General features: G+C 43.4%; 1 protein-coding gene and 1 long non-coding RNA gene across 5 annotated transcripts in view; one reads left to right on the top strand and one right to left on the bottom strand.

Annotated features, from left to right (window-relative positions):
• The window catches only part of LOC122161396 (calcium-activated potassium channel subunit beta-2), a 114,600-nt gene extending 112,771 nt beyond the window's left edge, over positions 1–1,829 (top strand). For all 4 annotated transcript variants that reach the window (XM_042820818.1, XM_042820819.1, XM_042820821.1 and 1 more), the window contains one exon: positions 636–1,829. In XM_042820818.1, coding sequence (XP_042676752.1) covers positions 636–920 — 285 coding nt within the window. In that variant the 3' untranslated portion in view covers positions 921–1,829. The remainder of the gene's footprint in view (positions 1–635) is intronic.
• LOC122161398 lies at positions 657–11,247 on the bottom strand. The gene is made up of 3 exons (XR_006169170.1): positions 10,469–11,247; positions 1,668–1,773; positions 657–889 (listed from the first exon to the last, which is right to left on the bottom strand). It is a non-coding gene; the product is annotated as an uncharacterized LOC122161398 (long non-coding RNA).
• Positions 11,248–25,561: the final 14,314 nt, after the last annotated feature.

The raw sequence follows: 25,561 nt of genomic DNA on the forward strand, positions 1-25,561 counted from the left end.
TCAGCAGTGCAAGCAGGGGAGCATGGCAGGACCGAAGAGCAAGTTAAGCAACGGCCCAAGAGCCAGGGCTGAGCTCCAGCAAGAGGTGAAGTCACTAGGAAAATCTGCATTTTCTCTTTGACTTTCTATCTGTCCTTAATTGAGGCACTGTCCCTGATGGAAGATTTGTATTAAGTTTTCCTGTTGGCCTTTCCTTCTGTGAGTGAACACCCGTGACTACTGAGATCATTTTGATCCCATACAAGCCAGATCTGAGCTGCCAGATATGTATTTACAGCAAGTCAATTACCCACCTTGCTGCAAGGGTATGTATGCCACTTTAGATGAAGAGGTGCTTCATCAGCTTCATTTTTGCATGTGTAAATTAGCAATAATAATGTATTCACCTATCTCACGAGGCTGCTGTGCAAATTAAAGCATTAATATTTGTACAGCACTTGCAGGCTCTCCAATGGGAAATTCTGTAGATGTACAAAATATTGAGTTTTGTCTGAGATAAATTTATTATTAGCTTAATGATATTGCGCTGTTATTATGAAAAGCATAATCATCTTGAGATTTTCCTGCTTGCCACCTGAAAACAGACACGGTATCTGGTTTGCAGTTGCATTTTTCTCCCTCTGATTTCTCCCCAGTGTTCGTACATACCCAAGTGCGGCAAGAACTACGAGGAATCCATGTCGATGGTGAACGTTGTGATGGAAAACTTCCGAAAGTATCAACGCTTCTCCTGCTTCTATGATCCTGAGGGCACTCAGAAGAATGTGATATTGACCAAACTGTACAGCTCCAACGTGCTGTTCCACTCGCTCTTCTGGCCCACATGCATGATGATCGGCGGTGTTGCCATCGTTGCGATGGTAAAGCTGACTCAATACCTTTCTCTCCTCTGTGAGAGAATCCAAAGGATCAACAGATAAGGACGAAAACTCCTCCAAGAGTTAATTACAGATAAAATACTGTTTTCTCATTCTTCACCAAAGAACCTTAAGTTTGTAACGTGCAAGTCTGTTGTAAGTTCCTTACTATATTCTTATAAGTAGAGCAATAATGCAAAAGCTGTTCTATATGCAAACATGATGTTATTATTATGCAGACAACTGAAAAAATTACTGTTTGTGTTGACGATCTCGTTTGATGCTGAGACCTGTACTTCTTTCCTTTCTACAGCCAGAATTGGGCTCAATGTGACCATTTGCCAAACTCAGTCAATTGACTTTCTCAGTGTAAAGGATTCTGGGGAAATTCACGCCTGGAGAAAAGGCAGCAAATGACTTGTGCATCACTGAGGTCTCACCTCTGGCTCAGCCCTGCCAATGGATTTCTGGTTTTGCCTTGTTGTTATTGGTTGCAGGGGAAAAAAGTAGGGAAACAAAACAGGTTTTTTTTTGTGAGCAGGTGGCACCACACAGACTACTGCGAGGCCAGGATAAGTATGAGTGTTTTCTGCCTAAGTAGGACTTGGTGATGCTATGTGTTAGCTCTCCCAGTTCAGAAGTAAATTTTACCCAGTGGTATGTACAGTCTTTTGCAAACACTTTGGAGTTTTATTTATTTTATGCTGTATTTTCCTTCTGTCTTACCAACAGCATCTTTGTCATCTGCAGAAGCTGTAGCCAAAAAAAAAAACAACAAAAAAAACAAACAAGAAAACCAACAAAAATCACCTTGTTCCATTTTGTACTTCAGTGTGAGCCCTGCTGATGGAGATGGGACCAGAACACCTTATGTAAAGGTTTATTACTCATTTGTCATGTATTTGCTACCATATCACTGTAAAGAAAAAGTAACACAATCAGCTATTTTTTCATTTTTTACTTCCAACTATTTTAGATTTTTTTACTTGATATATATATACAGATATACAGATATATATATATATATATATAAAGAAAAGCTATATTATATCTAGTTGTGTATCAGAACTTGATTATGGGATGGTGGCTTTTTTGTTTTTACCAACTGAGAAGCGAACAATGTAACTCATGTATTCATAACCTTCAGCCTTGGATCATATCATAACGTGGAGGAGCAGCACCGCAGGATCCCATCCAATATTCATGATGTTGTGTCAGGCAAAGGTCCCTACTGTTGTAACATCCGAAATGACAAAAATCTAACCCAATTCCACAGCTCTTATTAACTGAATTGTTAGGTAATAATCATAATACTTCTGGAAATCTCTCCTGACCTCAACTCAGCGTGCAGTTCTGGCTGAAGTGAATTCTGATTTAAAATGCCCAGGTGCAAGGATTTATTGGAAATATTCATGTTTTTTTCTAATATGCTGTCCTATCTGTCATTTATTTACCACAGGAATATTGCAGGTCTGATTTCATACACACGCACACACACACACAATAGTCATGGTTTCTGCATAATTTATTTTTATTCCCCGCATAGAAAACATTCCTTTTTATGCTGTGTTTAAAGGTACCTCTTACAGTTTCTCACTTTGCACTTAGTCTGAAGGACAAATGCAGGGCGTGAACTCACTGCCCAGTGATTCAAAGGAATCATTCACAGGCCTATCCAAGCCAAGAAACTAACATTTTTCCCCTCAAAAAGACTGCAAAGCAAATCTTCTGCCTCCTTCATCTCTATGTAAGTACCTTTCTGCAACATAGCATAAACAATTTCAAGATATTATGAAACTTTACAAGTCATGCAAGTGTAACACGAGCTGTTAAAAAAAAAAAAAAAAAAAGTTCTAAGCAGTGAAAATGGAGCTGCAATCTTGTAATCAGTAGTATAATTTTCCTTAGGTAAATAAATGCCTGAAGGGCGGGGGGAGGGATAATCAGGGTTCCAAAGATATGTAATAAAAATATTAAATTAAATCTTCTAGATTTCAATATCTTCTGCATTCAGATTTGGCTTGTTTCATTAGACTTTCCTTTATAACTCCTGCAGCTAAGAAATGAGGAGTGCTGATGCAACAAGGAATTGATGAAGGTTTCTGTGTAGAACATTTTCTGGATCAATTTGTGCAATTCACATGGATCACAGCAGATCTGGGCGCTCCCACCATCAGCAGGACCGGTGTGGCAAAATCTTTGTTGAGCAAAAATACTCTGTCCTCAGCCAAAGCTGACCCTTTTGGGACAAATTCAAGACCAATATAGCCACATGGCTCCCAGTTTTCTTCCTTTACAACACTGCTTTCCCTTCAAGCAGAGGGGCTTGCCCCGTGCTGGTGCACAACTGTCCCCTATTCACCCCCCTGCTACCACCCATGCCAAAGGGAGAGCCACGCTGCCAACCTCAGCTCACAAATCCAACATCACCCCAGGTCCGTGCATGACAACCAGGCTGCCCATGTCAGTGCTGTTTGGTGCTGATGGAGCTCCTGAAACACACTGCACGCTGCACTTGCTGTCAGTGCTCCCTGTGGGTGACACACTGTGATGCTGCTGCTTTCTGTAATCATTTTGTTGACATTAACAGAGAGATCCGTGCGATAGCAAAATAACTTGAGTAATTGGATGGAGCGAGGTAAAACAGTAATTTTAAAGGGAATTAACTGCCTGGCACAGTTAACCCCCCACAGAAGCGTTAGCACTGCAAACACAATGTTGACAGTTCCTGCTGCCTCAAAGAGAAGTGCTTTGGTGGAGATGTGCTGCTCCTTTTCTCTGCCACCATTTCAATATCATTTTGAGTAAAACTGATATTCTTGTAGGCAGCACAAGTGAGTGAGAAACATCCCCTATCCACATACTGCTCTGAGGGTGAACTTGAGTATTTACACAAACCCACCACATTGGAAAAGGTCACTAAAATCACCTACACCCCATAATCACCACGCCAACTAAATGCATATGCTTCTTGGCACAACCATCTCACACCACATCCAGCTGGGGCAGGAAGGAGCAACTGGGGCTGCAAAACTCCCAATGGAAAAGCGTCACAGGAAAATGTCAGCACAGTGCCTGGACACACTGGGGCCCGCTCATGAAACTTAGGGTATGTGTAATGTTGCAGATGCCACATTCATACAGCCTTTTAATAGGTATTTTCTTAATTAGATTATTTACTTCAGGTCTTATTTCTGTTCTGGAACAACTGTGAACTAGAAGTGTGACCAATCCTGCTGCAGTTCTCTGAAACTTGGCACTTTCCTGCAGACTTACTAAATATCACCAGCTAGGACAACAGAGAGCATGGTTGGGTTTAGCTCGTCTGTTTGAGCAGACATCTCTTTTATCTCAAAACATACCCAGAAAACAATCAGTACAAGCTGGAGCTAAATACAGAAAGGGGGCTCGGGAAATGAGAGAGCTGCACTCCTTGAGAAGACACAGTGCCACAGTCGTAGATCTGGCACAACGTCCCAAGGCAGGCTGGGGACACGGCCACTGTCCCCACCTTGGGGACTGTCTGGTCCTTCATCATGGCCACATCACAAAGAGAGCACTGCTAGCCAAAGGCAAGCCTTGTGTGTGCAAAGCGGGCTACTTGGGCAGCACAGCAGCATTTGCTCACATTGAAGCATGCATCCCAAAAGCGGTGCCCAGCAGAGGCAGCTGGCATGACACAAGGTACAGTGCAGCTCAGTGAAATGACTCAAAGCTGTGCCTGCTGTTGACCTGGTCAGGCAGGCTCCAGCACCTGTGTTACAGAAACTGCAGCCCTACAGCAATGCAGTGAAACCTCTAGTGGAAACTGCAACTTACCGCACCTTAAGAACTGGACAGCTAATTCCCCTTCTCATCCAATAATGCCCATACTAATAGAGCTTCAGCTTTCCAAGGGGACTGAACCAGTATCTCTGCAGTAATGCAACCTTGAAGTCTCAGAACCTGAGCATGATAGCATCAGCTCTCCATTAGCTGCTGCACTGCTTGTCATCTATCATAGACCCAGGGAAAAGAACACTTTCTTGCTTCACTGAGCAACCTGAGCTCGTCACTTCCCAGCAGGAAGTCCAGGAGGACATCGCTGTTTGTGACGTACCCAAACATTTCACAACTGCATACAGACTCTTCTGAGTGGTTTGGGTTATCTGAGGAAAAAGTATAAACTACTTAGTTTGAAATGTTTTGAAAACACAATGTTTCCATTTCTCAGTTTGACCCACCGCTGCCTGCTGAAATCCAGGAGAGGAGCAGCTTTCCTACTAGGGATGCTTGAGAAATAAATATAATAGTTCCTCTGGTGCGAAACAAAGCTATCGGCAATTGCTCGGTTCAGTGAATGTTTTGAAGAATTTATTTTTAGAGGCTGACTGGTGACACGTTTCTTCTCTTCCATTCTCCTCAACCATCAGAGGAGCATGGGATCGGTCACGGGGACACAGCCACCAGCAACCCTCCTAACAAACCCCAGAGACATCACTGATCACAGCCATGAGTAAAGCAAAGCATCAGAGCCTACAGCACCACAGCACCAGGAGGGGAAGGAGAAAAGTAACATTTATCCAACCATCACCAGGGTAGCAGTGGTGCAGCTGGTGGCAGCTCCCAGTGCCAATGTCCCCAGCAGCCTAGAGAGGTCCACTTTAATTGGAAATGCTGCCAGGTAAACTGACACCAGGCTTGCCTTCAGTTTGCTAAACCCAAGATGTTTCGCTCCCTGGGGGCCAAACACTGAAGCACTCAGACCCCCACTCAGCATGGCCACAGAGCTGGGTGCTCCCAGGTAGGTGCCGAGCAAGGAAAGAACACAAGCACTGCCAAACCAGATGCAGAATGAAAGAGCTGCCAGGCTCCATAGCACAGGATATATCCAGCAAGAAGGAGCCATGTTTGGGGCTGCGATGGACTTTGCTGCAAGTGAGCAATTTGATCAACCTCACTCAAAGCCTGATTTTCTGCTAACACTATCACACTCCATTTTTCTTAACTCTTAACTCTGACACATCCTATTAGGCACACAGGCAGAGCTAACCAAAAGGCTAAGGAGTATCAGAATTAGAACTGCCATTAAAAGGAATTCAGATACTCTTCTGTCAAAACTGGGAGGCCTTTATTCCATCACAGTTCTTCCTGAAGTTAAGGAAATTCAACCACAGTTAAGTCATCAATGCCTTGCTTTACACTTGTGCACAACAGTACAGTCAGCTAACAGAAATTCACAAGGCACATGATGCTTCTGATGTCCCTGCATTAGCTCCGTGCTGCTGAGCAGTCACCTGAAGGAGGGAGAACATCTGCAGTCCCAGATTTCTGCTGCCATCTCTGGCAGTCCTTCATCTTCAGCCAATATCATTCTGGCCACAAATAGCAGATTAATGATCTGGGAAATGTGTTGCTCTCTCATATCCTTTCCGAGTCCCCTCCCACCCCTTCTGGCCTCTCTCCCTGTGACGAGGTGGCCATGCTGATCTACACACATAGAACAGCAGGAGAAGCAGAGCCCAAGAGCCATCTGCTTCCCATCAGAGTGCTATGTCGCTGGAGTCAGCACTGATCAAAATCCAGATGCCTGCCCAAGGAAGCCTTGGTGTCACCAGCTCTCTTGTCTTGGGAGCTGACTGCCCCCCAGCAGCTTACTACGGACCCACCACCCCAAGGATCCAGAGCTTGGCAAAGATTTAATCACTGCTCCAAGCCCAGAGTCATCCTTCTGTGCCTGCACAGCCAAGGATGGGCTCATCCTATGCTCTGTTGTATGGCTGACAGTAGCACTTAGACCTTTCCTCATGTCACCTCAGCTGAGCAATAAGCTTGAGCAACAATTACTTCCAGCCTCGGATAAAAATCTCCTGTTCTGATGCTGTTAAATTATGTAGAACAAGATTATAATTACATACTAAAAAAAAAACCAACCCAAACCATACACTTTAAAGAACATTATTCAGGTTGCAAAAGCAAGCACTCTAAAGTTTCAAAATGCCAGAAATAGAGCTGCCTGAACAGTTTTCATGCAGCACTGTTTGTATATATGCATTATGATACAGACTTTACCTATACAGTGATATACCACTTCTCCACTGGACACCCGGCCCTAAACCAAGTGGAAGAAGTGCCAGAGCAGATCAAAGAGAATGAGACCAGCACACAGACTTCCCCTAAAGTCGTAAGTCTGTCTATTCCTCAAGTGAAATATAAATCTACCAACACAGACTCAACAGCTACTGGAGGCCATGTTCCCCCAGTTCATCTGGACATTGTCTATAGGACAGGTCACAGAGGAGGGCGGTTGCGTGCACGGAAAGATGGGAGCTGGCCAACTGCAGCCATCAGCTCTGCACACAGACTGAGGACTCTCCACAAGCCGTGACCGTCCCCACCATGATGTGCAATCAGTTCTCAGCCATGGTGCACATCGCCACATCACAGCAAAATGTGGTGAAACACGATAAGGCAGTGAAAGAAATGAGGAGGAAATGAAGTAAAAGTAATTGATTTACCTGGATTTTTTTTCTAAATGTTTTTCCCCATGGTGACTAGTGCTGCACAGGCAGCAGAGACTGTGTCAGAGTCTATATCACTCACGTGTTTAGTTATAATGTCTCCAGCTTTTTTTATTATTATTACTAAGCCTTTGGTCTGAATCTGTTAGAGTTCATGCTCACTGACTCCCAGATATCTCCAGCATAGGAAATGTAAAAAATTAACACAATCTCAATGTATAGATAGCATACTTGCACCATGTAGTATCTCCTGTTCCTCAGGAAACAAATAAGCACATGCACATTGTGAAACATCAAGCATTATAAACAGAAAAAAAAAAAAAAAAGAATTACATCTGCGAAGTCAGCATGACAGGGTTCCCTGGTAAATAAGGCAATGCACTGAGACAAGGACTGTGCGGACATTCAAAGCTTGGACATGCCCTCAGAACTATGAGTTTCAGTTCAGACCTGAACCTCACTGCCCATTAGTTTGGCATGTCTCAAGAACACAGATTCTGACAGTAGGTTCACAGGTTACAGGACTGTTGCAGGCCCAAGAGGCACTGAGGCTGCAAGAAGAGCAAGTACTGCAAGGAATAGCCCCATATTCCTGCATCTGCCATGCTGACCTCTGCAGTCTCCAGGGCTACGTCCAGTCTAAAGGGGTGAGTACTCAGACAAAGCACTCCTCTGACTGCACTTCCATGGAGGCAGCAAGCGCAAGGATCAGGAATCAGCAGAGCTCGAAGCAGTGCTCCAGAGCTGTAGCTCCACATCTGTGCATTCAGATGGCCTCTGGATAGAAGTCCTGGCACAGCAACAGCCTCACAAATCATTGTGTTTGCTTGCAGAAGTAGAGCCCTTAACTGTACCTGTTGGTACCTGCGAATGCACTGTCCTCACACAAATCTGGGGACTTTTAGCTCTGAAGTGGTTCAAGTCAGCAAAATATAGGCCTGGCCAGCAGAAGAGGTTTGCATTTAGTCAGGATGCAGCTGAAAAAATGAGCAATAAACTGTGCCGAGTTCAATGCATCCCTGATTTGGGTCAAAGTCCTGCAACACCCACAAGAGGGCCACCACTCTCCTGGACTGGGTGCCATGGGTGGCTCATCAAACTGCAGCCCTTTCACGCATACTTTGGCAGGCAAATAATTAAATTACAACTCCGTTTATCTTGGAGATTTAAATCAAGTCACAAGATGGCTAAGGCACAGTGCTGAAGGGTTAACACCAGCATTTGGGTGTTTATTTTAAGAAGAGCGTAAAGCCCTGACAGGCCATAATTACAGTGTTGATAAGCAGGGAAAGAATATTTGATGTTTCAAATATCACATGACTAATTGGTGCTGGAACAGCTGTGCATGTAAATCGGGTGATGTGATGTGTGTGGCAAAGAGGAGGGGTCTCCACGCTGAGTGCAGGCCTGGTACTGCTCAGCCACACATCCCCCCAATACCACCAGAGTGTGGGGCCACCTCGTCCTTGTCACAACATCAGGCTGAAGAGATAGGAGAATAACACACCCCTATTTCTGTTCTTCGGTCACCTTTTAGGATTGGGTTTCTAAGTGAAGCATTACAGATGCTCCACACACCAGTGTTGATATTTTTCAGCTGCTGACAATGACAACACTCACAAAATCCTCAGAGTATGCTCTGGTTTGCAGAGGATAAGGCGGAAGGCAGGTTTCTTTTGTTCCAAAACCCACCTACATTTCCTCATTCAGCACATCAACTGTTCTTTTCTCAGCTAAACATCATAGAATTATTACTCTTGGAAGACCACTAAAATCACTGAGTCCAACAATCAACCCACCTCCACCATAATCACCAACCATGTTCTTAAGTGCCACGTCTACCCTACCTACAGTATACAGGAAAACTAGTAGCTCTCCTGGTGCCACTGGAGCAAGGAGCTCCAGAAATAACCACTACCAATTCCAGAAGGAAAGGAACAAGCCCTGGTGACACTACCAAACCTTCAGGCCCTCCACAGTGGATTGCTTCAAGTCAAGCAGGACATCATCTCCTTTTCCTTATGCTTCTTTCTGCACTGGAGGCCTTTCCATCTCCAGCCAGTTGAGAGGATAAGTAAGTACAGTTCAAGCTATTTTTACTTAAGAAAGAGATATATATTTCACTGCTGCATCTCCCTCTCCCCTTCCCAACTTTGCCTCTCCAGAGGCAGAAGCAACAGGAAGTGCACAAGTTTCTCTACCACGTGTTGCTTAAGAAAATCTTTTTCCTCCACAGTCCGTAGAAGAACTATGAACTATTTTTCAAGTAGAGCTTGGTGTGATAAGAGCCTTTAGTTAGTAGATAAAAATGTGTGCACCAGAAATCAAAACAGAGTTTGATTTCTTTCTCTCTCCCTTCTTTTTTTTTTCTTAGGACACCTTAAGGAAAAAAGTACTTGGGTATGACTTCTTATGACCAAAAGTTTCTGATGTTCAGTAGGGGAAGCCATCTGCTCCACAGAAAGGGAAGAGAATGCCAGAGAGCAACGCAAAGGGCTGAGCATGCGGCAAGGTCAGGATGGGGCCAGTGATGTCCCCTCAGAAGCCCAACGCTCACAACAGCATTTGCTGGTACCGCATCTTTGCAGTACTAACCCAAGGGCACAATTCACAGCCAGATTTTGGAAACAAGTGATAGAACTCCTCCAAGGGCTCCTCCGTGTGGTCGCCCATTGACACCTATGTGCCTACACACCCAGTTGCTGAAGGAGCTGCACCCCTTGCTTACAGCCTAGAACTACAGCTGGTGAAGAAATGTATTGCTTTTCCTTGAAGCGCTATAGTCCTAGAAAACTATTTCCACCAATAACCTGTTCTAGTCCCACTTACAGCATAACAGCATCAAAAGCAATAAGTATATTCAGGTCTCCAAGCCCATACAGATTCATCCATAGCATGATACATACCTGGGGAGCGCTGCTAGGAGCCAGGAAACAAGCCAACATGCTGCATGCAAACCTAAAACCTTCCAAAGAACCTACAACTGCTGCTTTAAGCACTTTTAAAGCCTAGGACTGAAGGCCCAAACTGGCCTTAACCATCCCAATCAGAGCCACCTGTGGCCCCCACCCCCCTGACCCCAGCAGCTGTGCTGGAGCTCCATCCTCCCACCTGTGTGTGTGCTCCTGGGCCCGATGTTGTCCTCCACATTCCTCACTCAGGGGGCTGCCATCCTCAATCTCATCCCCATCCCACCCTGGGGATGGCACGGGGAGTCACGGTTTCACCTCTTCCTTTCTGCAAAGCCCAGCGTTTCACTCTAATTGTGTTTTGGCTAGAAGCTGCAGAAGAAGAAAATGATTATGGGTTTTACTATCTCTTACAATTCAGCACAAGTGCCACGGAGCAGCTGTGGCTGAAATGATGAAGTACTTACAGTGCTTTTTTTTTTTCTGTCACAGGTGTTTCTCTTCTACCATAATAAAGACTCACTAGTATCACACTAACAAATAAGTGTACATTGATTAAACCTACTGACACCTGGTTCCAAAGCCAGTAAGAAAAACAACTTGCAAATGACTCTCTAATCATATACTTTTAAAAATCTCTTTATTTGATATATATTATCTTTATGGTCTCTATGCCCCATGCAGCAGCAGTGCAGGGGTTCTTGCTCCACGAATGTTATTGCATTGTGATATTTTCATCAGTAGCTCTCTGGAGGTATATCTAGAGGTCTTTAAGTGGAATCTAACAGAAAAAATGTTATTGTTTTTTTTCTAGCATTTTCTTTTATTATTTCACCTCCCACTGGTAGTAGGATATATAATGCTGTACCCACTAAGCATTTAAAACCACCATAATTTTTAGGAATCATTCTGGAGTTAATCCACTATGACTGAAGGTGAGATAATTTAGGAGTTCATTTAAAATACACTAACATTGATTTCTGACTGCTTTTCCTCCCACAGGGTCACAAATCAGGAGGAAAGCTGTCAGGCCCTGGCAGCACACCTATGCAGCGACTCTTCTATGAGATCCTAATGTGGGATCCTACAGCTCAAGCTTTTCCTGCTTCCTTGCTTCCAAAATAACATGGGTGGGAAGGAGAGAAGCTCCTTTGGGATGATTTTTTTTCTTTGTGTGAGCCTCTGTGTGAGAGGGAGGACATCAAAGGGAAGCAGTCAGGCAGTAGGAGAACCACCATCCAAGTGGCAGGGGGGAAAAAGGTCAGTAAGGAGACAGGCTTTGGTTTCATTCACCATGTTTTCTGTAGGTTACAAAGCCAAGCTTTGGGAAAGCTTGGGAAAAAAACCCAACAGAGTGAGACACAAAACAAGAATCCTAAAAGCAGCAGGATTTTTAACTGCAGCTGATGATCCAGCTCCCAAGCAGACAAATTACTCTGTGAGAAAAGTGGTGCAGCCAGCTCCTTTTCAATTACGGAAAGCTAACACAATCAGCTCCTATTCTTTTTAAATAGATCTGGTGGGTTTAAATGAATGAGCATAATATGTGGTCCATTTATTTTCAGGAACACTGCAGTGAAAGTTGCTTCATGGAATCAGTCCAAAAATCCTGACTAAAGAAAATCAATAGGAACTATCCACCTTTCTTTAAATAATAATTAAGAATAAAAGGTATTTTCTTCCTTAAAGCTCAATTCACTGTGGCACTGTTACTGACCTTGCTTAAGACCCACTCAGTGTTTTTTATGGGGGCTTCCTTCAGCCGCATTTGCAGAAGCTCCTGTTCCTCAGGCTATAGGGTTAACTACAGATCTGCTTGAGGCTGAATTGCAAAGGCAAAGTTCATCTTGGAAAGCAAAGGTGATGGCTTTTTGTTGTCACTTTGTGTGCGAGGGGGGGAATTAATGTCCTTGTTGCCTGTATCAAGGCACCAGTTCCCCATGATGTACTCCCCTGGTATGGCCAATCTGTGTTTGGTATGGTTGAATTAGGAAGTCTGCCCAGCCCAGCCTGTGGCATTGCTGCCCATAGCACTCCAGTTCTGAGGCATTTGCTGTGGTTTGGGGACTTTGTGGGTTCAGCAGACCCAGCCATTGAAGTGCTGGTGCAAGTCGTGATGAAAGTTGTTCAGCACATGCCCTGGAAGAAGGAGTTCTAATAATCCATTTGGTCTCTCTTGATTAAATACTTTGCTTTCATTAGGCAAAGAAAAGAGTCCCTGATGGTTTCTGCTGCATCTGTCATGATAGCACTGGGCAACACATTTGTTGTTTGAGATTTAAGAATGAGTCACTGGCACTCTGGGACATGAGGTCCTCACCACCAGAAAGCAAATGGTTCTGCCAGCAATTTTCCCTCTCAAACACCGGCTTAGCTCAGCCATGGCTGCATGCAGCCCCACTCTCATCATTAGCAGCCATCGGCAGGTGGTTGTACTTGCTCTCAGAACAAGATTAGACGAGATGCACACTTCTGGCATTTATAGAAAGCTGCTCATTCTCCTGCCTGTACCAGCTTACGTAGCCTGGCTCCTTGTGAAGGGCTGTAGGAGGGTGCAAAACCTGGCTATCTTAAATGAAGATACAGTTATTCTTTTCAACATCACGTATCATATATTGTTCTTGTATATCATATATCTAATAGACAAAACAGTCTCTGGAGTTGGTGGGGTAGGTATCTCAGATAACATGGAGGTTAAGATGAGAAAGTGTCTATACCAGACTTAAAAATGTATGACTGCTTAACATTAAATGGCAGTCAATTAAATTGAGGTAGAAAGTGCCCATAATGGACAAACTCAGAGGAAAAGAACTCACTCTGCTGTATATGTTAATTTTAAATCACTGGACCTGTGTCTTTTCCAACACGACCAAGGATTAATCTTCATTCACATTCCAATGGAGATAAGTAAATTGCTTAAACAAAGTCATTTTTCAGTTTTCTGTGCTTTAGGAATAAGCCAGAACCCTTTTTGATGGAATGTATATCATAATTTTAAATGACTGCTCTTTAAAGTTCTCCTTCCAGGCTGGAAAAGCATCAGGAGGGAGGGGAAGGGGATTTCCCTCTCAGCACTGTACCCAGGCAAATCCAGGAATCATCTCAGCTCCCAGCCATGAGGCTGTATTGCTCCTGAGTATGAAGAACTGAGATCTTATTTTCTTTTTGTTCCAAAAATTGAAAGGCTTGGGATAACATTATGAAATTGGAATCAACAGCCAAAGAGAGAGAACTGTACATATTTTATTGCAAGAGCTTTCACTGGGACAACATTAAGGGTATTTGCTTTGCAGCAAATTGTTACTATGTGCGGTATATGGATTTCTTTCAGACTCTTTTCATTCTCTATTAAAAAAAAAAAAAAAAAAAAAGAGTGTTAACATTGCTCAGGAAATTATTAGGGATTCACTTTGTGGCATCTGAAATTAATGTAAATTGAAGGCAGCCTTGCAGGTGCCAAAGTGAGGTTCTGAAGTTTACTATGATGTGAAGCAAAGAAAGAGCTGAAAAAGCATGAAGATACTCATCAAAACACTCCATTTTACTGCACAGATTTTTCTATTTTCAAAAGGCAGCAGAGGTGAGACTATCATAGCAGTTAAATGGATGTTTTGTTGAGCTAGCACATATAGATAAATGAATCCTCACTGTGAGATGCGAGTGAACAAAGAATTCGTCGGAGCTGGGGCAGCCCGTGGTGCCCCAGCAAGGAGCCCTGCTCCCCACGCACCCAATCTGCTGCAGCTAGTCATAGAATCAATCATTAAGGTTAGAAAAGACCTCTAAGATCACAAAGTCCAACCATCAACCAAGCCCATCATGTCCACTGGCCACATCCCTCAGTGTCATATCTGCACAGTTCTGAACACCTCCAGGGGCGCTGACTCCACAGCTCTCTGGGCAGCTTGTGCCAATGCACCACTGCTCTTTTCCTAATATCCAATCTGAACTTCCCCTGGCACAACTTGAGGCCATTATCTCATGTCCTATCACTAGTTGATGTGCTCCAACCCACAAGAAAAATCCCAGTCCCATCAGTATTTCTTGATATTTGCACTTATTTACTGATAAATAAATACCTGTGTACTCATAAATAAGTACCCTGCACCCAAGCCAGCAGCGTACATTAATAGGTCACTTCAGCTGCTGTCCTTGTCAGGAGGGTCTTGTTATCAACTCAAAGAAAGAGGAAGGAGGGGGCAAAGTATGTGCGTCTGGGATTTAAGTAAAAGTGGTCAAAGCTCTGGCATTAATCTCCTATGGAACCCAGGGCAAAGCACGTATTTCTGCTTTCGTATCCCATATACAGAATTAATTCAGTTGTACCCAGTAGTTGTGAAAAATCAGCAGTCAAGAGTGTAAATAATGCAAACGTAAAATAGGCTTTGCAGTGAGAAGAAAATAGATGGCAGCCCTCACAATCCTAGCTGAGGACGGATGTCTCCAGATGCCTCTGGGAGGGATGATATGAGAGAAGCCTGAGAACCCCCGTACAAGACAATTTTCTATTCTAAGGCACTGGAAGTTTATAATGGCCCCAATTGCTTTGGTTTAGATCATTTAGTCTGTTTTGCTAGCAAATATCACCATGTGCTGATAAGCTAAATTTCAGCAAACGTTGGTACAGTCAGCAGGGAGCCAGGTTTGCTCTACTCTTTAAGTTCATCAAAGCACATTCTTTTTTGCCTTTTTTTTTTTTTTTCCTTCTCCTTTTGACTGAAGTACTGCAAACACTTTAGATCACAATCTGAATAAAGAACCTCACACAGCAAACACACGCTGCAGTCTCAGCACCCATTGCTGAATGGGTCCACCTCCCTTTGCACCTCCTCAGTATCTACATCAATTGCACTGTGCCCACTGCAGTGAACTTGGCACTGGTACACAGCAGCTTTCCAGGCTGCGGAGCTCGAGCCAGTTATCATTCACTCCCAGGTGCTGTAATTGGCCTTAGAAACCTGCATGTCTTAATTCCTGGGCCCCAGCCCAGCTCTTGGTGGGAGCGCCAAGGTCACTGCAGCCCTCAGGGATCCAGCTCGGAGGGAAAAGGAGGAAAGGCTCCTTTTTCTGTGAATAAAATTGCAGTTCTGACACTCACAGGCTATTTGCTGGAGTGGAGCAGGGCAACAAAGCTGCCCCTTTGCAGGCACAGCCACCACATCCTTTGGTCCGCTGCTGGGTCTGCCATTTTGGAGTCCTCTTCCTCCAGCAGCATGTCAGAGAGCCTCTGATGGCCACTGGGTGCCATCTAAAGCCATGGGTCTGGCCATGGATAGCTTCGAGAACAGAGCAGGAGCTGCATCTCTACATTAAGAGACTGGTAGTGATTTGAGTGCTCATTAAGAAAGATCATTATTGACTGCAATGGGAAATGGACCAGGTTCTTACACATCTATTAAACAGTGAGAAAGCAGTGAGGATGCTGTCAGTGCTGGGGAAATAACCATAATAATGATGTGCTGAAAAAATGCAGTTTTGTTTTGGTAGAGCTGCTACCTTTGACGATAGCAAGAACCTGTCTGGAAGAGACAGGACATTTTTATTTGAAACCGAGTATTGGGTTTACAAGTATCCTTCCCCAAAACCTAATGCTATAAGATTCCTCTTGACTCTCATTTTTACTTCTAACATTTCCTATTTGATCTATTTCCCCTTTTCTTAACGGCAGAGAGGGGAGAGAAAGGGAAGGAGTGTGCAGTATCCCCTCTGTCCAGGTCCTCACCATGTAATGAGAGCTCCAAATCAATACAACAGGCCCTCACCTCCCAGCTGCAAAACCCACCTCACTTATCAACCATCATCCCAACAACAAAAACTTCTCCATCTATATTGCCATGGAGCACACTGGCTCCCCAGAATGTTTGCTGGGATTATGAACATATATGACTTCACAGACACTGATCAGTGCAGAAAATCTCCGTACTGCCTCTTCACTGAAGGAGGTTTCAGCCCAATCATTCAGGCTTCACTTTGACTTTCAAAGTTTGGGCTGGTATTTTTGTGATAGTGACGATAGTGGCTTTGGCTTACTAACACAGCACAGAAAACATAGCTAGTCTCTTCCCCTTCTTCATTCTGTTCCACCCATTGCATTTGTGCCTTTGTGCAACTCTTATCACAGCCCTCCCTCACAAGAGATGGCCACTGTCAGCATGCATCATCTCCAGCACAATGGGGCAAGGGAAGGGACCAGCACATAATCATTCAATAAAGGGAGAAAAATGCAGGGCTAGAGAAAAAGGCTTAGATTAAATAATTCTTTGACGTCCCTTATGTCTTCATCTATTTCTCAAAAGGCATTACGCACAAAGCAGAAAGCAGTATTACTTTTTGTGTTAATAGAAGAGATGAATCATGTAATGCTATTCAACACTTGGAATGGGATTAATATTAAGGTTCAAGCTTCAGAGCTGGCTGCAAAACAGGCGGAGAAGAATCACACAAAAATTGTTGCCTTTTGAGGAAAGATCCACAGTCAGAGCCCAGGTCCGTGACACTCTAGCTGCCCAGAGAGCTGCAGGTGCCCCATCCCAGGAATGTCTGTATGGCAAAAAATGGCAAGACCTTCAAATGGGATACAGGCACACAGAACAACAATAGATAATAAAGAAGGAAAATCAGCTTACCCTGTCCAACAACCAGGGACAATTCCAGAGGAACACAATCTTTATCCAAAGAGAGATGCTGCATCTTCAGCTGCCAACCCTTAAATGAGGATGAGTAGGAGTGCATCCAGGCTCCACCTCTTCTGGTCACTTAGGAGCATTGCTTGCACCTGAGCTCCCTAGATTGGCCATGCCTTCTTACCTGGAACTCAGCTATTGGTTTTCTGGCTGTGACCTGGCAATTCCACTGCAGTGCAAAGACCAGGTTGGATGAGCCCTGGGCAGCCCGAGCTGGTGGGGCAGCCAGCCCACAGCAGGGGGTTGGAACTAGATCATCTTTGAGGTCTCTTCCAACACAAGCCATTCTATGATCCTAACTAGCAATTTGAAATAGAAGCCTTAAACCCTTCAAGCTTAATTCTTGGTTCCCTAATTGCTGAACTACCAAATGACAAAGCATATTGAGGATTTGCATTGAGGGCAGTGTGGCCTTGCTGCTGTGTACCCAGTTTCTACAAGAATGATAAAACCCTTTGAGGGGCGCTGATAGGGTTCTCCCAGGCACCCAGAGCACCTCGTTGGGCCGGCACCAGGCTCAGAGCATGAATAATAATGGGAAGCTGCCCCAGACCATCGATATCCATTTGGCCAGGACATTAGGACAAATAATGAGCGTGGAAACAGAAGGAATGGCATGCAATAGGAGCATGAGTAGTACAGTTTCCAGAGCAAGAGGAGGTTATTATTTGCATCCTAATTCTTCACAAGGTGTGAAGTCAATGGGAAAGAAGGATGCTCATGTTTTGCAGAATGAAAGTGTCTAAAGCCAGGGTCACCTTCCACAGCACAACTTCATAGAAATTAGATGGCAGCCCATCCGTGCTAAGAGTTTCTCCACTCCAGAGGTTTTGAATCGCAGCAGAATAATTCGAGCATCGGTAATTAGCACTTCCACTAAATCCTCATTGCTCTCATATTAATTTCAGGAGTTTGGAACTGACAGAAATGTTATTAAGGGATGCAGTCCTTGTCAGGAGCTGCAAATAAAAGTTGAGATCCTGATTAAAAGTTTAGGGTAGTCCTCATTATTTTCTGCATCAGAAGAGTAGTCTTTCTGGGTTAGCCTTTTCAGTCAGAACTGTTTCATTACCGTGGGTCTCTAATTGTTTCTGCCTCAGAGCAATTTAAAAAGAAAGACATCTCGCTTTCCACGCATTTCTCATTGGAGCCAAATACAAAAACTCCCATTTGTGTTCAGAGCCAGAAAGGCACAGAGACAGTAGGAGGGCACTGGAAGGGATCTCTGATGAATTTTCCAAATTTCCTACTGGACAGAACAACAAAGGCATGGAGAGTGGAAATCTCACGCAGGTATTCAACCTTCAGTGCTCCAGCACCATCTCCCTTGGTTGGCTGTTGTGGCTTTAAGCATATAAACAGGTGCATAACAATGGACCGAGCCCTGCCCCAGGGCATACAGGTTCAGATGAACTGAACCTAGTGGCAAATTCACATCGAACTTACATAATTATTTTCACTGGAAATCAAAACTTTGAAAAGTAAGAAGTCACAAAATGCTTCATTTGGATTAGAAGAAAAATTCCACACAAGAAGGCTGTTTTGTTTTGGAATTCATCCATTTGTTGTCAAGTACAAATCTAAAACAACTTTCAATTAAAAATATCTATTTAAAGGTTTGAACAACATTTTGTTAAATCCGATTTTTTTTTCCATAGCTTTCAATAGATACATTTCACAGTTTTTTAAATTTTCTTCAGCAGTTTCAGCAGTAAGCAAATAAATCAGCTGCAAAGCCAGCAAGTTGCTGAATCCTTCTCATTGTAATTCTTTTCTGGCTGATGATGAACATCTCTGAAGACTGAGTTCTGTACTCCCTTGTTACATTTTAATTACATTGCAATAATATTGCAAAGAATCTAATTTTGCCAGACAAAGCCCAGGGACTGAGCAGAAGGCGATGGGGTCTCATTATTTCATACACTAATTACACTACTACAGGCCCTGGAATACTGCACTATTTTTATTCATTCATGAGAAAGAGCCCTTTTGCTGAGATCAGAGTGGCTGCTATTTCATTCTCAAAAACCTCAATGCGCCCTTCGTTCCTCAAAAACAGCTCCATCTTCTGTTTCCATGGGATATTACCACTTCCAAAATCCTATTGTGTGAGCTGTTGAAATCAAAATAAAATACCTTCCCCCTTGCCTGTTTCAAAACAATGAGCCAGCACCCATAACACACTGTCACATCTCTAAAAACCTCTGAAAATGGGGCAACATTGAATAAAAACCTGAAACACGGGTGTAAGGAGGTAACAGTCCTTTCTAAAAGCACAGTCTGCACTGCCATCAGGAGGTGTGAGCACAGTGTGTGAGAGCTGAGCCTCAGGCTGACACTGATGCACAGACATGGGGACAGGCATGCTGCACATGTTGCACTGCTCCAGGCACCCATCAGAGCCAGCGTGGCCATGGTGCCAGGGCTCCTCAACCTGGCAGATAGGACTTCTGCAGCCAGAAGATGCACATAAAATGTAGTTTTCCAAGAGGCTGCAGGACTTCTGGAAATCATACTCTGTTCACCTTGATTTTGGTCAGCCAGCAGAAAACCTCCTCCTGTACCTGCAGTGAGTCTGAGGGGGGCTGGTGCTCACTAAACAGCACACCGCCTGCAGGATCAATGTGGAAAACAGCCTGTGGAAGTGACAGGGTTTCTTCTGGAGTTATGAATTACTGTGACCCATTTCCTCCAAAACTGGTCACAGCTCTGTGCTATTTTTGACTCTTCAGTTACTACAGCCAGTGCTCCAGGGAAGAAGAATCAAGGGCCGGTTAGAGCATCTTAGGGGGTGAGTTCTGATCTCACCACACGGTTGTTTGCCTGCCTCTTCCTCCTCCTCCAGTGTGTCAGGAAAATGCCTGAGTTGCTCAGAGAAAGCCCTCAGAAGAAGGATCAAGCACATCACTGCACTGCCATGAATATTCAGCACAGCCAGAGTTCTCTCTCGTGTATTACACCTTGTCTATTATTTATACTCTTATGAAATATCTATGAATCCCCTCACCTCACATTTACTCTCTCCAGAGAGATAGGAAAGGTTCCCTTGCAACAGAGAAATGTCACAGCTTCCCCAAGGTCACATCAACGAAAATACAGTGATTGGAATTGGTTAAGAATGAGCAAGCAGCTATTTCCAAGTCTCTGCTCCACCTGATCAGTAACTGACTTTCACAGGCTTTATTAACAACACAGAGGGAGCAATGAGGATAAATGTTCTGGGAAGGAATGCTGAGGGCTGTGTTACATCAGCAAACTCAATTCACACAGTATCACAACTTTTTCAACCAGCAAAATCCATTCTTTCTGAGTACAGACCCAGTATGCATTCACTGTTCCTCTCACTAAGCAAACAGTGAACAAAAAATTGCCTTTACAGATATTTTTATGAAAGGACAAAACTGGAGCACATCTGCAGGTGACTCTAAAACACTCAGGACGTAGTGGCTTGTCCCTGCCTCACGGCTATACCTTTTAGTTCTTACCATAGGTTGGCTTACAAGGAATTTCAAAAGTCATCCAGCTCCAACCCTTTGGCTGCAGGCAGGGCTGCTGACCACTAGATCAAGCACTAGATCAGGTTACCCAAGCCACATCCAACCTGGCCTTGAGCAGCCCTTAGAGGCTTCATTTTGTTAAGATGACCACTGCTTTGGTCACACAGCTCCTCCATGAAAGCAAAGTACTGCATCCACAATTCTTCCACAGCACTGTAGATGGCACCAGGAATATTGGGTTAAAGACAGCACTTCCAACAAAAATAAATCATTTCTAATAAACAGAAATTGAAAAAGCCTCCAGCATCAAAACAATACTAAAGATTGAATCCTTCTGGGAAAGATGTGCAGTATTCATCTGGCAAAACTGCTGCCAGCCATCTGATGCTCTAATTGTAGAACACTGTTTTATCACAAATACCAAACGTAAGTGATGCTCCTGCGTGATGTGACACAGCTCCATTTCCTTCTGGAATAAACCAAGCTCATCTTCAGAAGGTCCAGTGAGCACAGGGTGACCCTGACCAGTATCCATGAAAACACTCAGATATTTTTAATTTGACTGAGGTACTGCAGCATTAAGATGATGGGCTTCTATACGGAACATCTACCTTGAGACTGGTAAACAGTGTCACATCCTCATGGGTACAGGGCAATGCAGTCTCTAATTTTCATGTAGGCAGCTCCAGCAATCCCAGGGAATTATTCTGATATCTCTAGTCTACAGCTGCCCCCAAATGCACTTGCACAATTGCATGCTAGCAACTCTCCTTGTAGAGCTGGATTTTGCCAAGACTAACTCAGTTTGGTTTCTAAGCCTTGTTTTCACAAGACTTAGAGTCAGTTTCACCAAAATCCTACAGTAATTTACAATACTTGCAATCTCAGCAGGTCCTGTGAAACTTCCATCTGTGTCTGATGGCTGGAAGGAACACTGCAGATACAAAAAAAACCTATGAAGTTGTTTATGTTCCTATTTGTGTTTTTTTCCTTCTGATTACTTACCTCTGAGACATATGTTACATTCTTTTCTAAGTATTACAGCCTATGATCCAGGCTCAATATAAAACTTTCAGACCTAATATTTTGGTGATTACATCTAGCTCCATTTGGAAGACCTGCACTGTATTCACTGTGCGAATATGGTGTCATATACCAGTGACAAACATCAGCTAGCATCTGTAACTTCAAAGCTTTCACAAACCATTTCAGAGAGCTTGGCTGCTCATCCATTTACCATGCAGTTTGTTATGTGGGCAAGCTGACAGTTACAGAAATACAGCTTCACTTTCACAGAATGGCTGTAGGACACCATTTCTTACATCAATGCCTTTGAAGTTAGTGAGAGAAGAAAGCAATGCCAACTTTGTTAAATGCAAATTGAAAGTGGGCATGCTTGTTGTCAAGACCATTGTCATATAATTAGCATTTTTAGTCTGCACCCAAATTAGAAATATCTCCCCTGGAAGTTTATTATCTTCTAATATACATCCAGCACATACATACTTCTAGGTGTGGTATGATCCATCCCTAAGTTTCTCAGCAGCTGTGAGAAGCTGTATGGAGATCCATGCTAATCTAGATTAACTTTGTGCCTTCAGAAGAATTCTGCCTTTCAGCAGAAACTAGATACTAAGCTATGCACAGAAGGTCTCTAGGCTGATAACTGTCTCTAAACTGAGAAACCTGTTCAGAGCTAACACTCCAAGCATCCGCACCTAGCCAGAACTTTTGATACCTCTTCATACTCTGTTCACCTACAACCTCCAATACCACCTTCAGAGCCTCAGGTATGTGGCTACATCTTATGTTTTAACAGTTGTCATGTCTTCCATGCTTGCTGATATTGGGCTAACACTCTGCCCAGCTCTGCTGCATTTTGCCTGGTGGGAAAAGAGTACAGAGGAAGGCTCAGTGCATTCAGTCAAGCATTATGACACTCGAGCCTCCTACATGTTGGTTTTTGCCCTGAACAGTAGTTGATCAGCCTCAAGGGAAGCTAATTCATATGGTCAGCAGTATTACATTATTTCAAGAGTATAACTGCAAATATAAGAGCTGAATACCCAGCATGTGCCTTCTGACAGTGGGATTGGCAGAAGACAAATTGGTGAATTTCTACCTCCTCAGTTTTGTGTGTCGTTGCATTCATCCCGGGGTCACTGCAACCTTGAAACATTTTTTATTTACATTCTCCTCTCATGAACAGTGGATAATACCAAGGTGGAAGAGTGCTTACAAGAATTGTTTCATTTGTGCACACATGCACATACACAGCAGGTCAAAGCAGAGAAGGATGAGTCCCATAGCTACTGAGCTCATGCTGCCCTGCCTCACACAACTTTCAGTCTTTGCTGGATTAATCCCATCTGCACAAGTTCATATAGAGCAACAATGAGCCACTGCCACAAACGACAGCAGTTAGCTCCCAAACTCTCTAGCTGGCTGCAATCAAAAGATTTGTCATTATGTTATTGTTTTTGCAAGTCTCTTAAGTCTGAAATACCCTTTATAGCCTCCCCAGAATAGCAGATGATAGCCCATATGTCTTCATCTTCTGGTGCATGGGAGTTTTGTCATTTGATTTTTCACAGGTTTTTCATACCTACATTTAATCTTTTAATACTCAGGGCAATAGACAAGCTAAGGTGCTGTTTTTCACACATGGTCTCATTGCATTTAGCAAAGTACATAGCCAGGCCTCCTCAGGTAAATGCTGCATTCATGCATAAAATGCTACAGACACACTGAATGCAGCATATTTAGCCCTATATGCAACAATGTCCTTTTCTTACAATTCTACACTCCTTACTCTTTTATTCATAGTATCGCCTTGTTAAAAAAGACGGCCCTTGATAGCGAGACACGATGCTTAAATTCATACTTTTCCTTTATGTGTAATGCAAACACCCAGCAAAAGCAAACTCTACTCTCAGCTAATATACAGTGGATAATCTTCCATTTTCTCTACATCTGCGTAATTCTAACACTTTAAGCGTATCTGCTCTTGTTTCATGCAGGTAGAGAAGTGAAGCAAGCCCAGCAGAATAAGGCCAAGAGAATAAGCATCATTCAGAGAGGGATTAGGCCAACTACACTGTAGGTATTATCTGTTACAGCAGTTCATTAGAACTCCTAAAAGGATAAGCAGCATCCCATTCACTTTGAGAGAACTAGCAATTGGAATAGAGAGAATTTATATGAACTGGACATAAATGAACACAAGAGCATTCCAAACCTGCACTTCACAAGCATAGAGCATCTACAGTTCTTCTAAAATTCTTCTGTTGGTCTTTTCTCACCACTTTGTATTGCTTCTGCCACAAAAATCTCTGTGGAAAACTCTTTCAAGCTTCATCACTTATTTTTTTAAGTCATTTGCTAAAGACCATTTACTCATACAAGGTAAAGTCATCATAGATAAAAATGAAAATCTAAGAGCTATTAAGGAAACTGTTTTAAAAATTTCATAGTTTTCGCCAGGCAGGGAGCAGGGAGGATTCATGGAAAAGGGGCAGGGTCAGAACCCTGGTATTTAAAGGCCTCAAGTTCAATCTTCCTTTTTAGTCACAGCCTTTCTGAATGAATCACGTATTTTTTCCTTCACTTCCTCAGCTGTAAAATGTCACAAAACTAAAAAAGCTCTTCACACACCAGGCTAATTGGAGAAACAGAAGGAGGGCTATTTATGCTTTTGAATTACACAGTCTAAGATTTTCCTTCTGTACTATTTTATTTGCTGCATAATTTAACAAATACCTGTGAACCCAAATTAGGTTGCTCAGGTATCTCTATGTGTCACAAAGGTTTAACTGCACTAAATTGCCATGGAATTAACACAGAATACAATTATCAGTTGTAAGTATTAAAAAGCATTTTATAATGTCAGACAGTACTCAAACATCCCATGACAGGAAGATGCTGCTCCATACATGTTTCCATTCCTACAGCTGCAAGGAACACAGCCCAATAAAAGACAGCGAGGGGCTGGGGTCCAATTTAATAAAGCTCTACTTTTTTTTTTTTTAATGACCTATTAATTATAAACAAGAATACAATAAAACACCCTGCATATGACTCTTACAATAGGAGAAGGCACCTAAGTACTTAGGCAGCTCCTAGTCCCACAAAATAATCCCACCGTGGTGTCACTACTCACTGCAGTGCCCCCATCCCCTGAAACACAGAGGGCATGGGAGTGCAGGGATACATGCTGTAATGCTACAGCATGATGGAAAGCACAGCAATAATAGCAGAGGGGCACAACAAATGATAACATGCCCAAATGCAGCAGCCACAGAAACAAAGGAAAAAAACTGCTTACCTTTGGAAGGCCTGTTATGTAGGGATCTCCAGCAAGATTGCCTTGCCACCACTGCCAAGCCTTAAACGGGAAAGGTCCTGGCTCCACACCTTCTGGTCACTCAGGTACACTGCATGCACCCAAGCTCCCCTGGGTTGCCCTGCCTTCCCACCAAGTGCTCAGTCACTGGTTCAGGCTGTGACTTAGCCTGTTCAGACAATTGCATCTAGATTAGAGCTGTGCCACAAGAGTTGTCACAAAACCCAAGGTGCCTTAGGTGCCAGGATACTGCCCTTCAGATCAGCAGCTCGTTCTGCTCTCAGCACCAAGGATAACCAAAGTTTTTCTCTCACCTGAATTCAACCTGGCAAACCTCAGATTTTCTTGGTGTTAATGCTCCAGTTCAGGATGTACTTTCTGTTTGGAAAGTCATTTCTGCTGCATAAGCATATGCTCTTCTAGAGCTCTCAAGTTACAAAAGGGCAAAAGAGCACACTGGCAAAAAAAAAAAAAAAAAAAAAAAAAAAAAATAAAAAAAAAAGCTCTTCCCATACCTTCAGGTTCCCATCTTAACTCCTCCTGAAGCCAATACAGCTCAGAGGGAGAACTCAGCCACCTGCTGGCTTTCAGTAACAGTTCGAAGAGCTCTGATCACCCACAGTAACAAATCCTACAATGGCTTTACCCCTTTATCACTGTATTAAAACATAATACTCACACAGCCCCGCTCAACGCTAGGCTAAAATCAATTCAGTTATGCACTGTCTGGCATCATAACACAAGCAGCAGTAAAACCAGACACTAAGGCTGTA

The sequence above is a fragment of the Centrocercus urophasianus genome, unplaced genomic scaffold (genome assembly GCF_019232065.1).
Source record: "Centrocercus urophasianus isolate 14NV4802_14NV808 unplaced genomic scaffold, USGS_Curo_1.0 seq_19, whole genome shotgun sequence".
NCBI lineage: Eukaryota > Metazoa > Chordata > Aves > Galliformes > Phasianidae > Centrocercus > Centrocercus urophasianus.